This window comes from Monodon monoceros, unplaced genomic scaffold (assembly GCF_005190385.1).
Source record: "Monodon monoceros isolate NGI ecotype Baffin Bay Population unplaced genomic scaffold, NGI_Narwhal_1 Super_Scaffold_3, whole genome shotgun sequence".
Taxonomy (NCBI): domain Eukaryota; kingdom Metazoa; phylum Chordata; class Mammalia; order Artiodactyla; family Monodontidae; genus Monodon; species Monodon monoceros.
This window is the reverse complement of record NW_021703780.1, coordinates 21,498,683-21,525,308: the sequence shown is the minus strand read 5'-3', so window position 1 is coordinate 21,525,308 and position 26,626 is coordinate 21,498,683. Positions and strand designations below refer to the sequence as shown.

At 40.0% G+C, this 26,626-nt stretch overlaps 2 protein-coding genes across 7 annotated transcripts in view; one reads left to right on the top strand and one right to left on the bottom strand.

The window, feature by feature from the left end:
- The window catches only part of SLC17A1 (solute carrier family 17 member 1), a 218,727-nt gene that overhangs the window by 70,857 nt on the left and 121,244 nt on the right, over nucleotides 1-26,626 (top strand). For 4 of the 6 annotated variants that reach the window (XR_003796578.1, XM_029241970.1, XM_029241971.1 and 1 more), the window contains one exon: nucleotides 6,163-6,400. The exons of the other annotated variants lie outside the window; for them this stretch is intronic. The gene's annotated coding sequence lies outside the window, so the exon portion shown is untranslated. Of the gene's footprint in view, nucleotides 1-6,162; nucleotides 6,401-26,626 lie in introns of those variants that run through there. 6 annotated transcript variants of the gene reach the window in all.
- Nucleotides 4,292-7,926, bottom strand: LOC114907511 (probable small intestine urate exporter). The gene is given in 5 exon segments (XM_029243252.1): nucleotides 4,292-4,422; nucleotides 4,425-4,437; nucleotides 5,786-5,864; nucleotides 6,691-6,838; nucleotides 6,931-7,926. Coding segments are annotated over 5 exon segments (552 nt in total). The 5' UTR covers nucleotides 7,112-7,926.

The following is a 26,626-nucleotide window of genomic DNA, read 5'->3' as shown; positions in this document are numbered from 1 at the left end:
GCCCTCAATTCTTTTCTATCTTTTTTCTTTATTCTGCTCTGTGATAGTTATTTCCACTCTTTTATCTTCCAGGTCACTTATCCGTTCTTCTGCCTCAGTTATTCTGCTATTGATTCCTACTAGAGAATTTTTAATTTCATTTATTGTGTTGTTCACCATTGTTTGTTTGCTCTTTAGTTCTTCTAGGTCCTTGTTAAAGTTTCTTGTATTTTCTCTGTTCTATTTCCAAGATTTTGGGTCATCTTTACCATCATGACTCTGAATTCATTTTTAGGTAGACTTCCTATTTCCTCTTCATTTGTTTGGTCTGGTGGGTTTTTACTTTGCTCCTTCATCTGCTGTGCATTTCTCTGTCTTCTCATTTTGTTTAACTTACTATCTTTGGGATCTCCTTTTCACAGGCTGCAGGTTCGTACTTTCCATTGTTTTTGGTGTCTGCCCCCAGTGGGTGAGGTTGGTTCAGTGGGTTTTGTAGGTTTTCTGGTGGAGTGGACTGGTGCCTGTGTTCTGGTGGATGAGGCTGGATCTTGTCTTTCTGGTGGGCAGGACCACGTCTGGTTGTGTGTTTTGGGGTGTCTGTGAACTTATTATGATTTTAGGCAGCGTCTCTGCTAATGGGTTGGGTTTTGTTCCTGTCTTGCTAGTTGTTGGCATAGGGTGTCCAGCACTGGAGGTTGCTGGTCATTGAGTGGAGCTGGGTCTTAGCATTGAGATGGAGATCTCTGGGAGAGCTCCCACTGATTGATATTACATGGGGCCAGGAGGTCTCTGGTGGTCCAGTGTTCTGAACTCTGCTCTCCCACTTCAATGTTCAGGCCTGATACCCAGCCGGAGCACCAAGACCCTGTCAGCCACACAGCATACCTCCTCACTGAGCCCAGGAATAGTTGATCTCTGCTAAGTGACCTGGTGCGAGTTGTCCTGATGCCTCTCTTACCCAAACTCAGAGGCAGAGCACCACTTGGATGAGCATGGGAAGGAAAGTCACGCAGACCAAGCCCTGACCTTTGCTGCAGCCTTCACAGCAAGGCCTGGCACCTGGGCACGGCACTGCTGGTTCAGAAGTGGCTCATTTTAATACACTCTGGCCTAAAGTTACAGCTGGTTTCTAGAAAGGGGACAAAAACCACCACCTCCCTAATGATTAATGATGGTGAGCATCTTTTCATTGCATATAGGTCATATTTATGTCTTCTTCAAAAAAATGTTTATTCAAGTTTTGCCCATTTTTTAATTGGGTTGTTTGTCTTTTTGTTGTTGAGTTTACATATTCTATATATAAGACCCTTATCAGATATGTGACTTGCACATAGTTTCTCCCATTTGGAGGTTGTCTTTTCACTTTCTTGATAGTGTTCTTTGCCACACAAAAGTTTTTAATATTTATGAAGTCTTCTTTATCAATTTTTTTTGTTGCTTATGCTTTTGGTGTTATATCTAAGAAACCATTGCCAAGTCTGAGGTTGTGAAGGATTTACCCCATGTTCTCTTCAAAGAATTTTATTATTTTAGCTCTTACATTTAGATCTTTGATCTATTTTTATCTAGTTTAATTTTTGTAAATGGTGTGAACTAAAGGTCCAGATTCATTCTTTAGAATGTAGCTATCCAGTTATACCAGGACAATTTGTTAAAAAGACTATCCTTTCCCCATTGAATGGACTTGGTATGTTTGTCAAAAGTCAGTTGACCATAGACACTTTGGTTTATTTCTGGACTCAATTTGATTCCACTGGTCTATATATTTATCCTTATGCTAGCACAACTCTGTCTTGATTACTGTTGCTTTGTAGAGAGCTTTGAAGTGTGGGTCCTCCAACTTGGTTCTTCTTTTTCAAGAATGTTTTGGCTATTCTGGGTCCCTTGCAATTCTGTATTAATTTTGGAATCAGCTTGTCAATTTCCACAGAGAAATTGCTGGGATTCTGATAGAAATTGCATTAAATCTATGGCTAATTTCAGGAGTTTTGCCGTTTTAACAGAACTGAAGTCTTCCACTCCATGAACGTCGATTCTTTTCATTCATTTAAATCTTCTCTCACTTCTTTCAACAATGTTTTATACTTTTCAGAGTATAAGTCTTACATTTCTATTGCTAATTTTATTCCTAAATTTATTCTTTTTTATGCTACTTTAAATGAAATTAGTTTAATTTTTGGATTGTCCATTGCAAGTATATAGAAATATGACTGATTTATGTATATCAATCTTGTATCCTGAAACCTTGCTGAACTCATATATTAGTTCAAATAGTTTTTTAGTGGTTCTTTACAATTTCTATATAGAAGTTTATGCCATCTGTGAATATAGTTTTATTTCTTCTCTTCCAGCCTACATGCCTTTTATTTCTTTTTCTTGCCTAGATGCCCTGCCTAGAACCTCTACTAAGATGTTGAATAGAAATGGCAAGAGTGGACATCCTTGTCTTGCTCTTGATCTTATAGGGAAAACACACATTTAAAAATTTTTTCAAAGCCTTTCTCTAACTCCACTCTGCTGAGGCTTTTACTTTTATGTAATCCTAAATTGTTTTAGAACCATATGACTTTTTAAAAATCACATCCTGAACAATATCTGTGAAGTACCCTAACACCCCACGTTGGAATTTCATGTCTGTTATATATGGCCACCTACAGCAAGTCTTCAATGTAACATCATCATACACCCTGTTACAGAATTAGTCACCGTAAATTTGGCCGGATACAGGCCATCCTAGAAAAGAGGAAACAGATAAATCTTTATTTCTTCCCATGGACTATGTGCACTTAAAGCAGTGACATGTTGGTGAGAGATGTCAACTTTTTTCTCAGTCTTGGGTGAAATACCTGTGTTGCATAGTATTTTCCCTCCTGTGGATAAAACGCATCATGGTTGCTTACGTTAAAGGAATGTTTATATTCAGCTAACACGTAGAAACACATGTGGGGGTACTTACCGGTAGTTATTAGGCAACGTAACTAACTGTTTCTACTGGGAAACCCAGAAAATGTCTGTTTGTATGAATGGTATGTTTTAGTGTGCCTTCCTCATCACTGCCCCAGATAGGCTCCTGTACTGATACCCAAATTAAGCATCTTGGCCACTTCCCCTTTTTGGGTTTTGGAGAACATTACATCAGATGAGTTGATCTGGACACCTGCTAACCAGGTGAAGCTGGGTTTCAGTCCAGTTTTCCAGATAGCACTGTCCCAATTGCCACAGGTTTTGGTAGCTTGTTCTTTGAAAGGACTGGGAATGTTTCTGAGCAGAACCAGAGTGTGTGGTTGGTGGAGGATCACAAAAAGAAGTTTCATTTTCATTTTCTTAGTAACAAATATTTACAAAGAATGGGAATTTGGTCAAGTACAAAAAGTGTGCCTTGTGAATGCTGCGGATAAAATGTATTCCTATTAGGGAGAGCAGCAATATCAAACTACCTGAGTCCCAAACCCCAGGAGTGTGCAGTGTTTTTACTTTCAGGATACAGCATAGGTATAGAGCAAATGGTGGATGGTTTCATACCACGTGCTTGGACCTAGCAAGATATTGGAGTTGTTCAGACCTCTCACTCAGAGACTTTTGAGAGTAAGAACGAGTAAGGAGGATAAAATTGCACCGTTTTTATGTCAAGAGATGAGAAGTGTAACAAATGCCTAGGATAAACTAATTGGGGCAAAGAAAACAATTTGAAAAAATATACTAAGCCGAACTATTCCTTCGAGCTGTTGTAAAGCTTTCTTATATCCACTGGGTATCAGGACTCAGTGACATTTATGTGTGCTTTTTTCTTTCTCTACAAAACTTAGTGTAAAACAGAGCACTAGGAGAGCCTGGGTCTGAACTCCCTATTGAGGGGGAGAGGGACCAGCACACAAGCTGGGACTGAGGGGCAGTCACCAGCCCAAGGAAGAAGATGGCATGGAGATTCCTAGGAGGCCAGTCCCCACCCCCAGCCCCTGCCACCATGCACACCCTGTGGGCATCTCTTATGTCCATGTATTGTTTGTAACAAGTAACACATCTGAATTTTAAATTTGGGTTTATTTGTCTTCCACTCTGCATTAGTTGCCTTATAAATGATTGTTAAATAAACCGAAAACAAGCACAAGAAGATAAAATTTTATTCTAAGACTTTACGAAAGAGCCTTTCCATAATTTGCAACTCTCACTCCTCCATGTCCTAGGTGTATGGGCCAGTGGAAAATCTGAGATTTCTGTACTTTAAGGACAGCCCATTTTGGGGTAGAACTGTAAGTCAGGGGAATGTCCATGAGGGCAAACAGTGAACAACTAAGCACCGGCATCTAATTCGTCACTTGGTTTGCTCAGAAGTGGGTGCACCTCTACCTTTAGCCCAGTCCTGCACCTCTGCTTGGCCAAAGATGAGGTAGAAAAACAGGCCTGCTATGTTCACAGCAGCTGAAAGCAAGAAGACATTCCTCAACTGAACTCTGAGTCCTGGAGGCAGGAAACTACAAGTTATTAACAGTCTCCTAGTTCTTGTCCCTCCTGGTTCAGAAAGGCTTTGGCACCATATTCTACCGCCCTCTTCCCCAACTCTGCCCCGCATTGTATGTTCCTGGTTGTTCTTAGAATATGCAGGTACTTTTCCGGTGCCCTGGCCTTTCCCTCTGCTGGAATATTCCTCCCCTCAAGTAGTCATTTCTCTCGCCCATGTACTTGCTTCCCATAAATATTAATTTTTCAATGAGACTTCCTCGGCCACCCTACTTAAAACTGAAATCCCACCCCCTCTTATGTGCCCTATTCTCCTCTCCGGCCCTACTCTTTTCTTAGCGCTTACCTCCAATCACTATACCATGTTTTCGTTTAGTTTGTTAGTTTTCTATCGGTTTCTTTCCTACCGACTTCACAAGGGCAGGGACTTCTGTTGGTTTTATTCACTTAAACAGTGCATGGCACATGCTAATGTTCATTGCATATATGTCGAATGAATGAAGAGATAAATGAGTGAGTGAGTGAGTAATAAGGGAAACAAGAGCAGTTTGAGAATTTCCGTTGTAAACAGTGTTAGTCAGTGGCTGGAAGAGAACTGAAGCTTCAAAAAAAAAAAGGACTTGGTGTCAAAAAGAATACCCTTTCTTTGTTATTCTCCATTCATTTTCCTGGCTTACTGGTGGAAACCACAGGAAACTTAAAGAATGATAGTCATGTGAATGCCATATGTATGTTTCTTCACATAAAGTCTGTATCAGTCCGATTCTTATGAAATTGTCATCAGATGAATTTGTTTATTCTGACAACTTTAAATGCATCTCCCAGGATGGAAGTCTGTATGAATGTAAAAACACTATGTAAGCAATACTGGGCAGAGGAATTCCTGTACTAACCACTGATGAGCATACCTGTAATGTACAGGTTGCTCCTTCGCTCTATCATTCACTCATCCACTCAGCGTCTCGTTCATTTGTTCTATAAATATTTGCTGGGTTCCTAAATAGGGTGACCAGCTCTTTCCAGATTGCCTGGAACTTTCAAGGTTTTCGTGTTGAAAGTCCCACATCCCAGGAAACCCCTCAGCCCCAGCCAATCAGAATGGTTGGCCATTCTATACTTCACAGGAAGGGTCATATTATTGCTAGAAAATGTGATGATTAGCACGAGAAACTCATTCTAAGAACTCATAAAGCATAAACTCATACAATAGAGCATTCTCCTTCACTCCATACCCTGAACATGTGGTAATTTTTCTGCATGAGCTGAGCCTAGGGTCAGAATGAGAGGCTGGATGATCTTTTGAGGTGACTCTTGTGAATATCATAATCACCAGAACATTTGACCTTACCTGACTGATGAAAAATCCGGCAACTGTGGGAGAGATGGCTCCCGCTATGTAAGAAAAGATCTGTGATAGTCCCCTGTACCTGCGAGACAGAAAGTGTGAGAAAACAATATTCCTCTGTAAGCAAAAGGTTAATCTCAGCTGATCTGTTGCAACTCTGTGATTATCTCTGGGGATTGCTGGAGTTGTGCTGACCCTTAGTCAAATCTGAATGAAATGTACTGACTAGTGATGAGGCTAGGATCTGGGATTTCCAAGGGGTAACCTGCACTAACTTGTCAACATTCATTATACAAAATGTACGGATTGATGGTTGGCAGCTGGTTTATATGCTCTCTTGTCTTCTGCTATGGAGCCTGATCTTTCAGCCTTGCTTTTAGGTATAAAAGACCTCCCATTGGATGAGACATTGGCTTCCCTGAGACCAAGGTATCTCCCATGTAATTTGGTGGTTCGTTACCTGAAGATGAAATGTGTCCTATTGACTGTGAACGGTCCATGGATGGTCCCTGGGAGCTATATTTGGAAGCCTCAGTCATCTGGTATTTACCTATATCAGAGCTGAATGTTTCTCCTGCTATCCTGTACCCTCTACCTTTATTAAAGCCTTACATGAGCACGCCCTCTGAAGTTTACGAGTCCTTTCAGTGATCCAGCCCTGTGTAACTGCTGCATTCCCCAACAGAAAGAGATTGGTGTGAGTCTCCCACAGTTGAACTGTGAGTGTGGCCACTGACTTCTCCTGTTTTCATCTGGAAAAACTAAGTTCGCAGAGGTTGGCTAGCTTTGGGTCCCTTCCAGGAATTATTTGGATGTACGGCTGGTGCTGAAATTTCCTGTGACCCATAGCATGTGTCACATTTTACCCATGTGTCAGAGCAGGTTTAGGGATGATCACAGGTCTCTACCGAGGAGCAATATCCATGAAGTTGACAAGGGCTCCTGATTGGCTGAGGCTTTTGGTGGCAGAAGACAGTATCAAGAAGGCCATGGTGGCACTGAAGCTGGATCTGACCCAGAAAAGGGACACGAAGAACGCAGATGGGAGGAGAACCCCTGGGGCAGGAGAACAAACACAGTGAATAGGAAGCTTCCCTGAGCATCCCACATCCACCCCCCCCCCCCGCCATGTCTACCTTGGTTCTTACCTATGGCAGTGAAGAGTTTCCTGATGGTATTGAGTCTGAGGATTTTTCTGGAGAGGAGAAAATCTGCCAGTAGACCTCCATGGACAATGCAGATATAGGCAGAAACAAACGGCAGGGCTGACAGCATCCCACGCTGAGAACCAGAGCTCAGGTGAGGTGCATGCCTCACTACACCCACCATGACACAGATTGATCCCTGGGTGGATTGTCTACATCTATAGCTTTTCTTTTATATACACATCACCTTTAATATGAATTTCTGGAATAAGCCAATATAATTTTAGTGCCTGAGGAAAAATATGCATACAGTTCAATTTGAAAAAAAAAATGGACCAATGCTGTCTTCATATATAAGGATCATGTAGAAATAGATATTAAAAAGAACAAAAGCCAGTAGAAAAATAGTCAAAGGATATTAATGGACCATTTACAGAAAAAGAAAAATAAGTGATTTCTAACATATTAAAAGGTATCCACCCTCATAATAGTAAAACTACTGTGAGATACTATTTTATCAAACGGCCAAAAGTGCAACAGTGTTTTGACATGATCTGTGGTGATGCCAGGGGGTATCAGGTACTTCCAAATATTATCAGTGCCCAATGGAGGGCAATTTGACAATAAATATAAAAGTTTATAGTGGAGATAGATCAAGATAGTGGAGTAAGAGGACGTGGAGCTCACCTCACCCCATGAAACATCAAAAATACATCTACATGTGGAGCAATTCTCACTGAAAACAAACTGGAGACTGGCAGAAAGACTCTTATACAACCAAGTCTGTAAGAAAGTTTTGCATGTAATTGGGTAGGAAGGGAGAGAAGTGATCAGATCGGGACCTACACTCCTGGGAGGGTACACAGAAGAGGAGGGGGAATTACACAGGCTCAGAGATCCTCCCTGGGGAGTGAGTGGTGAGAACCACTGAGTACTACGCCCTAGGGTCTGGCACTAGGAGGACAAGTCTCCCTAGCTGATTCGAAAAACTGGGATTGATAGCAGGACTATAACAAACCAAGACTCCGCTCATGAAGAGCGTGCACACACTGGCTTACTCCCAAAACAAAGGCAGAGGAAGCAGATTGAAACTGATAGGGACTCTGGCTGGTTTCCCACCACTGCCTAACGCACACCCCAGCTTGAGCAGAGCACCTGCTCCAGCCCCTCTTGCTCCCAGTGCAGCTCCACACTGGAGAGAGGGCTGCCATGGCTGAGAGGAGTATGCAGTTGTGAGGGAAAGAGGTAGCTCAGACTTAGCACAGCATCTGGACATTGCTGGTGCCTATGAAGGCAGAAGATCAGGAGCTGTCCAGGACTCTGACTAGTGCCGGCACTACCACAGTCTGCACTCCAACCCATACCAAGCACCCACTCCAGCTCCTCTTGCTCCAGCACTGTTCCCCTCTGGGTGAGTGTGAATGTGCTGGGAGCGGGGAGAGCACACACTTAGAGGGAATGCAGCCAGATCAGACCAACCCTCAGGTCTTCTGACCCAGCATCGTGGAACCCATCCCCACCCTGATAGTGTGGTGTTGGCCACAAAACCGAGGAGAAGCCCTGGCTCACAACTGGCTCTTGCTCTAGCCCTTCTACTTCTAACCCTACCTCCTATCCTGGTGATAGCTGCTAGCACACCATTGGGGAAGAGTGACTTATGCTCAATGTCAGATGTAGCTGTGCCACCAAAGACACTGGGCACATACGGACTGCACAGGGATGCTTCCATACAAGGACACACCTTCAATTCCAGGATAGCTAAATGTTTCACCTAATTTCATAGAGACAGAGAAAGTTAAGCAAAATGAAAAGATAGAGAAATTTAATTCATAGGAAAGAACAAGAGAAAACCCCTGAAAAAACAAGTAATGAAACAGAAATAATGTACCAGATAAGAGTTCAAAGTATTAGTAATAAGAATGCTAACTAAATTAAAGAGTAGAGTGATAATTTTAATAAGGAAATAGAAAACATATAAAAGAGCCAGCCAGAACCAAAGAATACAATAACTGAAATGAAAAACACAATCAAAGGAATTAACAGCTGACTAGGTGATACAAAAGAATGCAAATGTGATCTGGAAGACAGAATAATGGAAATTGCCCAATCAGAGCTGCAAAAAGAAAAACAGAAGAGTTTAAGAGATCTCTAGGATAACATTAAGCAAACCATGATTTGCACTATAGGAGTCCCAGAAGGAGAAGAGAGAGAGAGAGAGACAGGTCAAAAATATATTTGATAAAATTATGGCTGAAAACTTCCCAAACCTGCAGAAAGAAACAGATATCCAGATACAGGAAGCACAGAGGGTCCCAAACAAGATGAACCTAAACAGACCTACACCAAGACATACCATAATTAAAATGGAAAAATTAAAGATAAAAAGAATTCTAAAGGCAGCAAGAGAAAAACAGTCATATACAAGGGAACCCCCATAAGACTATCAACTGATTTTTCTGCAGAAACTTTGCAGGCCAGGGGTAGTGGCATGATATATTTAAAGTGCCGAAAAGGAAAAACCTGCAACTAGGATACTCTACCCAACAAGATGATCATTTAGAATTGAAGGAGAGATAAAGAACTTCTCAGACAAGCAAAAACTAAGAGTTAATCAATACCAAACTTACCCAAAATGTAATGTTAAAGGGTCATCTCTAAGTGGAAAAGAAAAGGCTACAACAAGAAGTAAGAATCTATAGGAAAGCAAAAATCCCACTAGTAAAAGAAAATAGACAGTAAAGACTGGATCAACACTTAAATAGGCTAGCATGAAGATTAAAAGACAAAAAATTGTAAAATCAACTATAAATACAATTAACAGTGAAGGGATAAACATGAAGATGTAAAATATGACATCAAAACACAAAACATGGAGGAGGGGAGTAAAAAATGTAGATCTTTTACAATGTGTTTGAACTTAAATGACTACCAGTTTAAAACAAGTAGATATAAGTAAATATACATGAACCTCATAGTAACCACAAATTAGAAACCTACAATAGATACAGAAAAAATGAGAGAAAGGAACACAAGGATACCACTTAAAAAATCATCAAACCAGAAGGGAATAAACTAAAAGAAAAAGGAACAGAAAAGAACTATAAAAACAATCGGAAAACAAGAAACAAAATGACAATAAGGACATACCTACCAATAATCACTTAAAATGTCAATGGACTAAATGCTCTAATCAAAAGACATAAGGTGGCTAATTGAATTAAAAAACAAGACCCATCTGTATGCTGCCCACAAAGACTCACTTCAGAGCTAAAAACACATACAGATTGAAAGTGAGGGGATGGAAAAAGACATTTCATGCAAATGGAAATGACAAAAAATTGGGGGTAGCAATACTCATATCAGACAAAATAGACTTTAAAACAGTTTATAACAAAAGACAAAGAAGGACATTATATAATGATAAAGGAATCAATACAAGAAGATATAACACTTTCTAACATATATGGACCTAATATAGGAGCACCTAAATATATAAAGCAAATATTAACAGACATAAAGGGAGAAATTGACAATGATACAATAATAGTAGGAGACTTTAATACCTCACTTACATCAATGGACAGGTAATTCAGACAGAAAATCAATAAGGAAACAGTGGTCTTAAACGACACAACAGACCAGTTGGACGTACAGGACATTCCATCCAAAACCAGCAGAATACACATTCTTTTCAAGTGCACATGGAATGTTCTCCAGAATGGATCACATGCCAGGTTACAAAAGAAGTTTCAACAAACTTAAGAGGATAGCAATTACATCTGGCATTTGTTCCACCCACAATGGTATGAAACTAGAAATCAATTACAGGAAGAAAAATGGGAAAAACATAAACATGTGGAGACTAAAGAACATGCTACTTAAAAAAAAAAAAAGGGTCAATGAAGACATCAAAGAGGACATAAGAAATACCTTGAGACAAATGAAAATGGAAACACAGTACTCCAAAATCTATGGGATGCAGCAAAAGCAGTTAGTTTATGGCAGTATAGGCCTTCCTCAAGAAACAAGAAAAACCTCAAACTCTGGTATTTGAAAGAGAACACAAAAAGCCCAAAGTCAGCAGAAGCAAGGAAATAATAAAAATCAGAGAGGAAATAAATAAAACATAGACCAAAAAGAAATAAATAGCTATAGAAAAGATCAGTGAAACCAAGACTTGGTTTTCTGAAACGGTAAACAAACTTGATAAACCTTTAGCCAAGATCATCAAGAAGAAAAGAGAGAGGATCCAAATAAAATAAGAAATGAAAGAGGAAAAATACCACCCAATACCACAGAGATACAAAAAAAATCATAAGAGAATACTATGAACAGTTATATGTCAACAATTTGGACAACCTAGAAGAAATAGATAATTTCTAGAAACATACATGACTGAACCAAAAATAGACACTCTGAACAGACCAATCACTGGTAGTGAAATTGAATTCATAATTTAAAATATAGCTCCCGGTAACAAAAGTCCCAGACCAAATGGCTTCACAGGGAAGTTCTACCAAACATTGAAGAAGAGCTCATACCTATCTTTCTCAAACTATTCCAAAAACTGGGAGGGGGGGAATACTCCCAAATTCATTCTATGAGACCACCAGTACCTTATACCAAAATCAGACAAAGACACTACAAAAAAGAAAATTATAGGCCAATATCCCTGATGAATATAGAAGCAAATATCCTCAACAAAATATTAGCAAACCAAATTCAACAATATATAAAAAGGATCATACCCCCATGATAAAGTGATTTATTCCAGGAAGGCAAGGATGGTTCAATGTTCACAAATCAATCAATGTGAGACATCATATTAACAAAAGGAAGGATGAAAATCACATAATCATCTCAATAGATGCAGAAAAAAGCATGTGACAAAATTTAATATCCATTCATGATAAAAACTTCCATCAAAATTGGAACATGGGCTTCCCTGGCAGCACAGTGGTTGAGAGTCCGCCTGCTGATGCAGGGGACACGGGTTCGTGCCCCGGTCCGGGAGGATCCCACATGCCATGGAGCGGCTAGACCCGTGAGCCATGGTCGCTGAGCCTGCGCGTCCGGAGCCTGTGCTCCGCAATGGGAGAGGCCACAACAGTGAGAGGCCCACATAATGCAAAAAAAAAAAAAAAATTGTAACATAACATAATAAAGGCTGAGAAAACAGGGCAGAATGGGGACAGGAATGAGAGTAAGCTTTTTTACTCTTTTACCTTTTTATATATTTTTTTAAATGTTGATCCCTGTTTTTATCAATTCAACTCCTAAATTAAATTACCATTAAAGAAAATGCAAGGAAAGGAGGCCATTCTTTGTTGTATGTAACCCAAACAATGAAAAGAATTTCACTGTCAACTGGTCCGGGATGTTTATTTTACATATGAGTAAACATATGTTGAATAAGACTTCTAGGAGGAGAAAATAAAGAGAATTGAGGACAGGCAATACTTTTAAAAATATTGAATAGGACTCCTTCAGAGTAGATGAAACATAAGATTTCTCAGATTCAAGAATTACAAAGAGTGTCAAGCCAAAGAAATGAAATGAAATTTACACCTAGACATATCATAAGGCTGCAGTATATGTATACTGCTTTTTGTATACTGCAGGATACAAAAAGCACAGGCCTTATTTATAATAATAGATACCATTAAAGGTCATTGACAAAAGGGGAGACATCCATTTCAGTATGATATCAGACAGGGGAGAGGTGTTTTTTAAAGTTATTCAAAATAATTTTAAAAAGACAAAATATAGGAAAATGGGTAAAGAGCAGGTAACAGAAGAATAGATAAATACAGGTGAAGAACGAACCGTGGGAAACGCAGTCTGCCTTACTATAAAGGAAGGCCATGGATATCAAAAGAACAATATCATACTATCTCTTACCCATCAACCTTCATAAATATTTAAAAGACTTTTATCACCAAGTTTAGGCAGAAGCGTGAGTAATAAGCTGTTATTTATGGTGGTCAAACTGCATTCCTTCTACCTGATATTGCTGCTTCACGGTGTCTGCACAGCCACACAGAGTATGTCCCAAGACACTCCTTGTAGCAGCAATATTTGTAAAAGTAAAAAATCAGGGACAACTAATGATCATTAATATTTAAATAGTTAAGTAAAGTACATGTAAATTTTAGAATACAGCAGTCAAAAAGAATTAATTGCATCTATATTAAAAAGCATATAAAGACTTAACAGACACTAGGTGGAAAAAGTACATTGTAGAATAGTAAGTATAAGATAATAAGTAAAACATACATATACATAATATTCCATTATGTAATTTACATGTTATAAATGAATAGAAAATTTACAATGCTGAGAGAGTGACAGCTCTCATCTACATTGTCCTGAGCTCTGGTTTTAAAATTAAGTTGCATGAATCTGGTAACACGGGTCATCTGTATATAAGGGAATGCACAGGACCACTCCCTTGGGGAGGGATGGCCACGGGGGGATTTAATTCTATCTATGGTGTTTAAATGTGTTACAGAAATAATGTATTTGTGAATTATTACTGTGATTAAAAAACACATTTACAATTGCAACAACAGAAAGCTGTCACAAAAACTGGAGTCACAATGTGTGGAATCTTTCATCCTGACACCTTCAGCAATTGTGTGCACCTGTGTATGTGTGCGGTAACGTGTCTAAGTGTAAATGGATGTTCAAGTAGCACTCTTCTGACTCCAATTTGATTGAACATATCCTATTCCGAGAGGAAAACAATGCATGTTGCCTTCATTCCAGAACGACGGGAGAGACTGGAGAAGGAGGAGGCTCCTGAGCCCACTTCAAGGGCACAAACCGACTGAGATGAAGAAGCTGAGAGGGTTTCTCTAGAGGTAGTTGCTGGTACGCTCCGTCTCTTATTCCCCCTGCCTTCATGAAAGAGGGGAAGTGGGTGCCGCCCCTCACCTCAAGTCAAACGATAGCTGCTGCCTGCAAAGGGGTCGCCCAGAGATTGACTTATGTCCCCTGGAGGTTGTGTGTGTGCATGCCAGTGTGTACGTGTGAGAGGGAGAAGGGGACTGATGAGTGACACAGGCCTTAGAATCTAAGGCCATGGGGCTGTGACTCTTGGCCTGAGGCTGCAGAGCAGAGAAGGGCCCACAGCACACCGAGAGGTCATGAGACCTCCCGCAGCAGCAGGTGCAAAGACGCCTGGACAGAGACCTGCAGGTTCCTTCTGAACCAGATACGGATGATTCAGGAGAGGTCCGGTTTACAGCCTTTTAAAATCCTGCCCAAGAGAACTGTCTAGAGGGGCCACATACCCCAAAAAAGGTGGGATGGACTGCAGGATGCCCAGCAGGTGAGGGAGGAACAGTAAGGGCTGAGCAGTGGACACGCATCACCTGTGACATGGGGGAGACTAATGGGTGTCCCCAGTGGGGAACTCTCCAAAAGATCAGCACTGAACATCCACCCAAGCCCAGAGAGCCCCAATGCCAGATCACAAGAGTCCCAGTCAAAACCCACACTTCCTGCCTCTTATCCACCAACCCATATCTCCCTAACCGCCAGCCTTAGAAGGATCGGACGCCTCAGCTAGCAAGAGGGGTGAGGGGAAGAGCTGACAGAGAAGGGAATAAGAAGCCAAACCAAATCATCCGCCACACCCCTCCCCAATCAGACCCAAGCTGGAGATGGGGAGAAGCTCTACTTTTAGATAAAATTTGGAGTTTTATGCTTTTCATCAGACTGCAGCTATTAATTATAACATGAGATTATTTGGAGGCTGAAAATAACCAATGGACTTTTCACTCTCTGAAAGTGATCAGAAAAGTTATGGGGCTGAGCAGATATAAAGGGAAGTGAGGGCAGGGCAGGAGTTGCTGGTAAAATAAAATTTCTAATTTCTCTCTATGGAGTACTACTTTTATTAACATAAGAGCAAGTATATATCTGATTCTTTGATGATTTGTTTTTAAGTATAAGTGCAAACGTTGCATAATGTCTGTGCATGTCACAACTACAGTTGGTAGTGGTTAACTAACAGAACAGTTGCCTAATTACGTCATTCAAAAGTACAGATGTTGGAGATCAAGGAGCCCTCCAGTCCACACTGAAATTCAGAAACAAACTGAAAGTTGAATTGAAATCCAAATCATTGTTCATTGGCAAAATAGAGTGGCTCTGCTAACTGAGAAGAAACCTGTCACAAGAAGGGACTGAATATCCCGCTGTATAAGTAATTTGCTTATCATGTCTGTCTACACCTTAGGGCAATTAGTTTAATTGACAGGGTTATTAGCAGTCACAGAACTGAAGACATAGCTTTCAGAGTAACATTTTCCCCCAAGGGTTACACCTATAAGGACTCTTCTAGTGTACCAGTGCCTAAGAGCTCACTGACCACTTGTTCCTTCATTGATTCAGTAAATATTTGTTGAGCCAATAAGTGGAATGTTCTGCTGCCTTAGCCCTTTCTCTTGCATTTGTGACTGAAGGACTCCGTTCTCATTAAATTTCCTCTCTATATACTTATTATTACAGAAGCACTTGCTAGTTTTTCTGGCAACCAGCAATAATGCCAGCATACTGTCCACACCAGCATCCCTTACCCTATACCAGCTTTGTCCCAACTTCTAGTGCCTTGTTAACTCCAGCAAAGTCTCCAGGAGGGGCACAAAATGAAAAGAAAGAGGAATGACATTTGCTATGAAGAAAATGAGAGTAGCGGTGACAGTGCCTTAGTAACTAACATCTGGAGAAGAGAGCAACTACTTTGCCAAATCTAACTACTTTACCTGTTTGTGTGAGAAAGTTACATGTGAGCTGAAATGGGAATGATGAGAAAGAGGCAGCTGTGACCAGAGCATTCCAGGCAAAGGAACCAGCAAGTTTGTCCAACGTAGCCAGTGCAGAGTGATTGAAGAGGATAATGGTGGGAGATGAGATCAAAGTGGTGGTCAGGGCCACACCATGAAGGGTCCTATGGGGTGGATAAGGGGACTGGATTTCCCTTGGCTGCTGTGGGGTGCATGGTCTACAAGGCCCAAGGCTAGGAACCAAGAAACTGGAGAAGAGGCTGTCGTAGTCACCTATTCAAGGGTTGATGTGTCTGGGCTAGGTTGTTGTGGTGCAGAAGAAAAGATTGGGAATTGTTTTGGAGCTAGACCCAAGAAGAATGGCTGATAAGGTGGATAGTGGGATGAGAAAAGAGGCGGGGGGCGATTTTTGGAGACTTCTAGATTTATGGCTTGAGCAGATGAGTGAATGGTAGTGTGCTCAATGGAGGTGGGGGAATGAGCGAGAGGGGAGCAGGTTTCCGGAAGAAAAACAAGAGTTTCATTTTGGACATGTTGGGTTTGAGATGCCTGTTAGACCCAGAAGGGAAGATTGCCAAGTAGGCATTGTGTCTATAAGTTGGTAGCTTGGGACAGAGGGCCCAGGTAGAAATATAAATTTGAAATTCATCAGCCTTATTTATTTAGAGACCAGGTAAATGAGGAAGAACCAGCAAAGAATTTGGGCCATTCATTCTTCTATCAATTTCCTGGCAGTTTCTCTGGCCAAGATTGTTTCTGTGTCTATGACCTTTGCATTAAGTATACCCTGCTCTTCCGCCATTGATTAGTTCACTGTAGAATGAGACTTTTCTCTAAGGTACCATGCAGAGTTATTAATAACTCAAATGTTATCTCTGTCTGGTCTCAGCACTGAGCATTTCTCCCATATAAGAACAGTTCATGGCTCTTATTCATAGCCCCAGAATAAAAGTTCTCTGCCCCAAACTCTTCACTCACTACCTACTTCCCAAAGCCATGTGGGATTTCATTTTGTTTTACTCTTCCCCCTACATAAATTAATTGGAAAGGTCTAGTCTGTTTTGATTATTTGATGTTTTAGCCCCGATGAAAATCTCCCTTTGCCAGAATATACACTTACTGTCTCACCATAGATGTGATCAATGTCTTCTTTTTTTAATTAATGTGTCCCACAAAAACAAGCCCAGTTTAGGAATCTTAAGCTGGCCATCTAGCCTAATGCCAATAAATGGGTGATATTAACCCTAAAAAGCATAATTTAAAATTGTTGGTTTATCTCCAGGTCTCTGTAGCCATCCTTTTGGATAATTTTGTTCCCTGGAGTTCTGGAGCTCTGTTTTCTCTTAGGAAAAGGTGACATCTTCTCTCACTTTTCAGAATTATCTCAGGAAAGAAGAGGTCTCTTTCCCACTCCAACAATCTCTACCCCAAAACAGCAAATTAAGCTCCTCTCTATGGGAAAACCTATTCCCATCATCTCAAAAGCAGAATATTAAAGAGCGAAAGATTGAAGGCTAACCTGAGGGAGGTGCAGTGCAGGGTCCTCATTCCATTCAAATAAATTTCTCTAAACGTCTCCAAATTTCCTAGTCTTCAGGAGGTAAATGATTACCCCAAACCTTTAGCATCTATGTTACCACAGGGGAGAATTTTATTGGCTTAATGGTTTAATTTTTAACTTCACTTTCATTGTCTCCCTGACAAGTAGATCGAGCTCATTAAATCTTCCTCATGCTTCAAGCCCAGATGAGGCCAATGCCATCTTCCCTGATCTCCCATTTGGAATTGATGCCCCCTTCTTGTAGGAACCTGACAGCCCATGCCCCTTGTTTAAGCACTGCTACCTTATGGGGTCTCTCAGCGTTATTATATTCTTCATGAGGATGGGGTATGTCTTGTCCCTTTTTGGTCCTCTCCCCATTATCCTCCTGTTTAATAGAACTGGGCTCTCCACAGAGTGGAGACTTAATATATTTTGGTTAACTTGAATGATTTTTTTTTTTGCGGTACGCGGGCCTCTCACTGTTGTGGCCCCTCCCGTTGCGGAACACAGGCTCCGGACGCGCAGGCTCAGCGGCCATGGCTCACGGGCCCAGCCGCTCCGCGGCATGTAGGATCCTCCCGGACGGGGGCACGAACCCGTGTCCCCTGCATCGGCAGGAGGACCCTCAACCACTGTGCCACCAGGAAAGCCCAACTTGAATGATTTTTGTGGTTTTCTGATTATACCTATTTGCACAAAGGCCATTGAGTTTTCTGTGAAAATTGACACCCTGTGATTTTGCTCCCTTTTGTAGCAAAATATTTCATAAAACTCAGGCATGCTTGTCTGTTTCCTCACCTCCAATTCTCTCTCTCTCTTTAAATTGAACTATAGTTGACTTACAATATTATATTAGTTTCAGGTGTACAACATAGTAATTCGATATTTTTCTAGATGATACTCTATATATAGTTATATTCTCTCTTGAGTCCACCAGTAACAAGACAGCCCTTGGCAAAGCCATCACTGACCTCCACACTTGCAAATCCAGTGGTCACTTAGGCCTTATCTGTCGATACTTAACAGCTTTCATCACTCACTCCTTCCTGTTTCCCTTGATTGCCACATGCCATTCAGGTCTGATTTTTCTCATGCCTTATTGGTTGCTCTTTCTGAATCCTTTTTGCTGAATCACCATCTTTTCCTTAACCTCTAATGTTAGTGTACCCAGAGCTCTGTTCTTGAACTTCTTCCCTATCTAAACTCACTCCCAAGGTGATCCCATGCAGTCTCCTTTCCTTACATGCCCTCCCTCTGAGATCCAAACTTTCTTCAGCTGCCTTCACCTGTTGTGGAGGTTGGATTTCCACCAAGTGACACAAAACTACAGCAGCTCCTCTGCCATCCAGTGAGCTACACATGTGCCCTCTCCCAGAAGGTCTGGATCTCAGTCCTTGGTGCCCCTTATCTCTGCTAGTCCTCTACTATTTAGAGTTACTTTAACTGCTTATTAGCCAGTCCCAAGTCCCAAGTCCTTACTCCAATTCCCTGAATTCACTCTTTATATTCAAGTTTCCCTCTTCAGATAACTGTTGGTTTCTCTCTCCTGATTGGATCTAGTGGTATAACCGTTGACTTATTTTTTGTGTATTTACTGAATATTAAACCATTGGGATCATAGTATGTCCTTGTGTGCTATTTATTTAATGTTCTCACAGAGTTGGCTTCTAATGTTTAACATAGGAAATAGGTCACTCTGAACAATTTTGAGCATGTTGTTTTCATTAGGTTTCATCATACTGTTATATTTTCTACATAAATAGAAATGAAGTGTATTTTTGCTCAATTTTTCTGGGGTTCAATTTTCTTTCTATATTTCCCAGAATTTCTTTCCCTCTTTTTGGGAAAAAGAAACCTGCAGCTGACACACACACACACACACACACACATACACATGCACGCGCACACATGCACATGCAGACACACACGCAGAGGGATGGTGTATGTGCTTAATTCAAGGAACAATTGACTCTCATAAGTTTGATTATTCTTAGCTATCAAATTACGTCATTACTTCTAATCTTATGTTAATCCTCTTAGAAAGCTTTAGACTTTTCTTCACAGCATCACTGCACATTTTTGTTGTTTCTCCCAAATCTCTGTACCTTTTGATCATATGTGATAATTAGTAGGTGTATGGATTACATTATTTTACCTCATAGCCTCATAGTTAAAAAGGAGCTTTTTTTTTTTACAGTAATGTATTTGGATTTCCACTTTCATTTCTTTCTTTGGATGTTTCTCTATACTCAATGCAATAAGTCAACTCCTTGGAAAATTCCTTGACTAATCTTCCTGAATATATCACAAACTGTCATCAAATAATGATGGTGGTACAAAGATTTCTTGTTACATTTCTGACTCTCTGGGGAACAGTACTGATATTTCACCATCAAACATGATATTGGGCTTTAGGTTGAGATATACTTGGTCCATATGTTAAGAATCCTATTAGTCTTGTTTTACTAAGCACTTTTTTTTAATGTAAGATAAGTATTAATTATGCCCTTTTAGCAAATTTTGAATTTAACAGACTTTTTGGGGGATTTTGGGGGGTTTGTTTTTAGCCCTGTCAGGGAGGAGGAAATTTCCCCCTACCCCTCTCAAGTTCTTTTGGCTGGTCTAATAATTAAATTGACACAAGAGAGATTAACAGGAGAGAAAAACACCAATTTAATTCGTACTCATTGGGGTTCTTATAGACATGGGAACCCCAAATGCTCAAAGCAGGCTGTTTATATATCATTTTTAGACAAAGAAACAATTATTTGTGAAGATTTAACAAAACAGAGGGACTTGTGCTTGGGGTAGCTGACTAACGAAGAGTAACAAAGTTTGTTTATACAGCTTTCTTAGCCTTGAATTCCCTAACTCTGGTGGTATATAGTCTACCCTCCTAGTACAGGGAGGGTATCTTTACATGAAAGATTTATTTTCCGCTTTCAGGGGGAAAGTAGAGGATCAGAGTGGATTTTTTAATCTTTTTTTTCCCACTGGCTGTTTCTCAAGTAACTTTAATTCAAAATAATCCATATGCTGTTTTCCATAGCGTTTGTACCAATTTACATTCCCGCCAGCAATACACTAAGGTTCCCTTTTCTCCACATCATTTGTAATTTGTGGTCTTTCTGATGACAGCCATTCTGACAGGTGTGAGGTGATATCTCATTGCCGTTTTGATTTGCATTTCCCTGATGGTTAGTTTTGTTGAGCATCTTTTCATGTAAAAAAGAAACAGACTCACAGATATAGAGAACAAACAGTGGTTACCAGTGGGGAGAGGGAAAGTGGGGGAGGAGCTTTAGGGGATTAAGAGGTACAAACTAATATGTATAAAATAAATAAGCTACAAGGATATTTGTACAGCACAGGGAATATAGCCAATGTTCTATAACAACTTTAAATGGAGTATAATGTATAAAAATACTGAATCACTATCTTGTATACCTGAAACTAATATTGTAAATCAACTATACCTCAATTTAAAAAAATAATCAATATGCCATTGAGGCATATTTTGGGGCAGCCTGCCCTGGGCCCCAACAGCACAAATATTACATTTAATTTGCAAACAAAAACTAAAACCAGCTATAAAAATTTTTCAGAGGGGCTTCCCTGGTGGCACAGTGGTTGAGAGTCCGACTGCCGATGCAGGGGACACAGGTTCGTGTCCTGGTCCAGGAAGATCCCACATGCCGCGGAGCGGCTGGGCCCGTGAGCCATGGCCGCTGAGCCTGCGCGCCGGGAGCCTGTGCTCCGCAACGGGAGAGGCCACAACAGTGAGAGGCTCGCGTACCGCAAAAAAAAAAAAATTTCAGAAAATTGGGCAAATTTGAAAATAGACTAGGTACTAGGGAATATTGTTAATTTTCCTAGATATGAGAATGATACTGAGAATATCCTCTCTTAGGAGAGGCATACTGAAATTGAAGTTGCCATAATGTGTCAATGTGGGTGTTCATCATACTATTCTTTCAAATATATATTTGAAAAATATAACAATAAATAGTTGAGAAAATTAATAAAATAACATAAAAAGTGAATGACAGGGTTGGGAAGGAGATATTATTGAAAATAACATATTCAGGCTATATGTAATTTTTATGGTCTACTCCTATTTAAAATTTCTGTGTAAATTTTGTATGTTATATATACACAATTTTGTTTCCTGGAAAAAAATAGACTAACTGCTATCAAGTCAATATTAAAATGACTGGTGTTAAAAAATATAGTACCCCTTTACTGAATAATGGGCTTCAGAAACTTGTATTGGAAGACAACGAAGTAAAGAAATGGTTTTTTTTTTTTTTTTTTTTGCGGTACGCAGGCCTCTCCCCGCTGTGGCCTCTCCCGTTGCGGAGCACAGGCTCCGGACGCGCAGGCTCAGCGGCCGTGGCTCACGGGCCCAGCCGCTCCGCGGCATGTGGGATGCTCCCGGACCGGGGCACGAACCCGTGTTCCCTGCATCGGCAGGCGGACCCTCAACCACTGCGCCACCAGGGAAGCCCAAGAAATGATTTTTTTTTTATGTGCAACTTAAGATGATAAAATGACTTGTAAAGGTAAGAAGAGTATTCTGAGGAACTATAGCACTGGTGTGAAAAAAAATGAGCAAATACTTTTAGGAACAATTTGTTAAAGCAAAGCAAACACAAAATCTATAAATACGTTTGTATAAAATATTAGTTCTAAGAGAAGAATTGAGGTCTTTGTGCCTGCTGGGGCTTTTTGAGGAGGGATAATAATATATCAATCTCACCCCTACTTCACAGCTCTCTCATCACTTCCCTCTCAAATGAGGTTACGTCAGAGACATCAATAAATTATGTTTATTTTAAGTAAAAAGGATATCAAGTTTTTAATAAAATGGGTGCTTGCAAAAAAGACAATTTCATTATCAGTTATGTGGCATGTGTTCTATAAATCTGACTTTACTCTCACTTTAGTTTTAGAACCTAATGTGATAAACCATGATCACGCTGCAGTTACCTGTGATTTCACTACAGCTCTTAGTGAAGGGCTTTGCTGTAGAGCTTTGCTTTTTCCATAGTTAGGCTTCTTTTCAAATCATGGATCTTTTATATTTGCCCTCTCAGTGGAATAAGAAGATTTTATGTACATAAATTTAAAAACATTTAAATATAAATTATCTCTCAAACTTGAAAATTGACGACCAATATATCAAAATTACATATCCAAGTTGTTACATTCTAATATTTACCCAAAGCAAAATGTTCGTATACTTCACTCGTCTGCTGTCTCAAGAGCCATAAGCCAGAGCAGAATTAATTTTTATGGAGAAGAAAAATGAATCAAATGGGGATGAGGACCAGCTCTGGGTTCTCAATACTGTTGGTGAATTGGAAAAAAGGCATTTAACACAATTTTTGGAATCTTTTTGGCTTGGTATTGTGGATCCCATGTTATAGGTGCTCTAATGTCAATATATGCTAAGTTTCTTGGAAGAATATTCCTAACTAGATGTATGAAGAATTTACACAGCCTTGGAGGTGTGGTGTTATCTGCCGATATCCTGTGGCCATACACTCCCATCAGACAGTTGAGCTGAGAGCTGAAAGTTTACATGCCTCCTTCCGCCTCTTCTAATCCCATCGGCATTTAAGCCTAGCTCCTTACATCATTGAAATATAAGCCCTAAAATAAGATTTACCCACTCATCCACTATGATCTATGTATTTATTCTCCTTTCTGAAGAGCTATGCTGCTGTCACAATGCATAAGCAATTGTACTTTACTCCAATACCCTAGCATAGCTCCATGAGTGCCCTAACCAAGACTCAAATGGTAATATTGCTGCCAGATCCCGCTGGGCCCAGCTGCTCTGCCTACCTGCAGGAGGTGCTAAGATAGATCCACTTCCATACCCGCATCCCCTCTGAAGCCAGAGGCATCAAGCGTTCCTCTGTTGGTGATATTCTTGGTGAATAGCTTTGGGAGACCCCCTGTCATTCAAATCAAAGATTCTTTTTAGGTTACTGTGAATTTGTAAAAGAAAAGTTGTGATAAAGTATCTCTTTTTATTGGCAGTCTATGGCTGGGAATCAATCAATTGCTCCCTTGATTCTCTTTCCTACTTTGTGACTAAAAGAAAATGCATTATCTATTATAACCTAATCTCCACAGTGACATATTCTAACTTCTGCTGTATTGTATTTTCTGGGTCCCATAGACTAATCCTCGTACAACGTGGGAAGGGGGCTGCTCAAGGGTGCCAATACCAGGAGGTAGGGGTAATGGAGTGCCATCTTAGAAACTGGCTACCACACTAGATCTGCAATGAAGTCATCCAAAAGTATGAAATTGGCTTAGAGTTGACCATGGTTAAATTCCGTGCCTACTATCTTTGTCTAATATTTCACAATAAGACATATGGTGGTGACAGGGACTTTTGGGGGCAGGTTCCTGACTCTAATGACAGTAAAACTATTATTTCACTACTGGACATACGATGCTGGGTTTTCTTTGGGGATGTATCCAATTCAACAACGTCTAGAATTTATGCCATTATCTTCAGTTTACCAAAAGTTTTTAACTGTACAGTAACTATAGAGAGTATTTTCAAATGCATTTTTAGTAACCATTGTTTTGAATATAATGCTTTATCAGTATTGACTTGCTAATTTGCTGAATCACCTTTATGGATGTGCCAATACTGAATCATCCTTGGATTCTGGGGAGGAACTCTATGAGGCAGTCATCAAGGACTCCAGCTGCAGATAAACTAATTAAAGATCATCAGAAACCAAAGTATTTTCAGAGCAATTAAGTTTCCATAATAATAGCTGTAATTAACTGTGTTTTTCTTGTTTATATGCTTGTGGCTCTGGATCACATAGTTCATTGGATAATACATAATATATTTTTTTTGTTGAGTTTATTATTTGCAGATGTGGTAAACATTCAAGCTCACCAGGTAGATGACATTTAATTCTACTTATTATTAAGGTTGCAAAATCTTCTCATGAGTGATCCTCTCTGTCGTTAAGTCAAACATGCAAATTTATTTCCAAGCGTGTCTTCTAATACTTCTGAAATGGTCTCGTGCAATAGGACCGTTTTTAGAAAGCCTCTGAGGATTTGTTTATTGGATGGAGTATAGGAGAGGCAATTTTTCAAATAGAGGAGGAGCTCTAGAGAGACAAACTAATGCCTCCATAGTGCCCATTTGTTTTAGCCTTTAGTACTTTCCCAGATATTCTGGAAAGAGGCCAGAGCATCTGTTTTTGTTATTTTGATGACTGTTATTCTATAAATCTGAGATAGAAGGATCAGGAGCCTGAGAACAAGCCTCCAACTTTGGAATGGGAATAATAAGCACCCATTTTCTTTAGTATAGGAAAAAGGAGTTTTTCCTATGATCTGGCCTCCCTCCCCTCAGGAAACATGCCGGGGTTTGAGGCTACAGAACAAGTGAGTGTTAAAAGTATTCCTTTGCCTCTCATTGCCCTCTATACATTTGTTTCATTTCGGGGCCTCTCTCAAATGTCTGGAGTGAGGGTTATAGACAGCGATGTGCTGGTAAATATTAAACAACTGGCTCTAACAGAAAAACAAATACACACACACACACACACACACGCATACATATACATATTAATAAAACCCTTGATACCACTCAAGGGTTAAGGTAAAAAACTGTTAAATATTTTCATATAGTTTTAGAAATAGATTTTAGCTAAAACCTCCTTGATTTTCAGATTAGACCAATAATTTCAAAGGAATTGCTATTTCTTACAAAATCTACTTACCGTTTTTATAATTTTATTGCCCACAATAGTGTCATAAAATCAGACTGCAAATAACTGCTTGATTACTATCCATTTCATCACAGAAGTCACTCACACCACTGACCAATGAATATAGTCCTGACATAAATGTTGATTCTTTTTTTTTTTAATTTCACCAAGTAAGAAAAAACTGTGTCAGAGCATCGCTCAGATGCCATTGACGTGAGGGACCCCTTTGCTGAATCAGATAATAGTTTCTGAATACTAGAAAAATATGTCCTTAATATTTGGGGTTATTCACCGTGTAACAGCTGCAGATACACCACACTTTTAAGTTTAATGCACATTTTCTCCAAGATGTTTTAAAATCTAGATAATCACCAAACTTAAATCTAGATAATCACCAGAACAATAAGTTAAGTCCTGCCTTCATAGCATTTGTTGATTTCCATGGCGTAAAAAAATCCTATCGGGCTGATTTCCAGCTACCAGCACTTCTCTGAAATCAGAACTGGGAAGAAAACCCAATAGCAAGCCGTTGAATGGCATGTCTATCATTTAGACAGAATTAACGAAAATAACCTCAAGGGCATAGGTAATAGTAAACACTGGCAAAAATTAGAAGATGATGTATATTTTTACCTGGTCCAAATTTATTTAATTGTAGTTTTATACGATTTAATTTTTAGTAACGGTCTTATTTAACACCAGCTTGCAAAATTCCCCCAAATTTAATGGTTGACCCTTGCAGCAGGTTTGCTCTCACTGGAACCTAATCCATCACAACACTGGCTCCGTGAGTGACAATTTGTAGGGATTAGGGACAGAGTTCAATGCTTAAGAGAATCCCAAGTATCTGGCTGAAGCAAACGCATTAGATGTGTTTCTTCAAACCTCCCTGCCTCCCCATTACAATCCATCCGCATTGGTGCCAACAGTCTCTCAATAACTCGCACATCTGACCATTTCAGTCTCATACTCAGAAGCTTTGAACATCTACCCTTTTGATTAGCGGTTCCAATCTCTTTAGCATCCCACACAAAAGTTTGCGTCAACCATCCCCAAGCTGCCATCCAGTCAAGTCTTCCCACTGTGCGCCTGTGTTGTCTAGTCATACTGGACTCTTTATTACTCAAAGAGGCCATTCTCGCCACACCTCAGGGCCTTTGATGATGCTCTTCTATATCCCTCAGTCGGTCTTGCCCTTTCCTCTGCATGGCATTTAGTAACTCCCTCATCCAGGTCTGGCTCACATAACCTTCTCCTTGGAAAGCTTTTCTTTACCTTCCTCTCCCGAATGAACCAGACTTTCAATCCAGTAGCTCTCGTACACTTTTGTACATATTATCTGCTATACAATAGGTTTTTTTTCTTAAGCACTTATGATTTTTCTAAAATTATCTGGCTCATTTATTTGTTCATTTCCACATCCATAAGTTCTTTGAAACATTGTCTGGTTTGCCACCAATTCCCCAGGGCCAAGAGCAGTTATCATTGGCATGTGCATGCTCCGTAACCCTTGTTTAATGAGTGGGTGGAAGACATTTTAAGTCCTTAAGTATACTGGCACTCCAAGGTTCAACCATCTAGCTTCACAAGGTATTTTTCCTTAATAA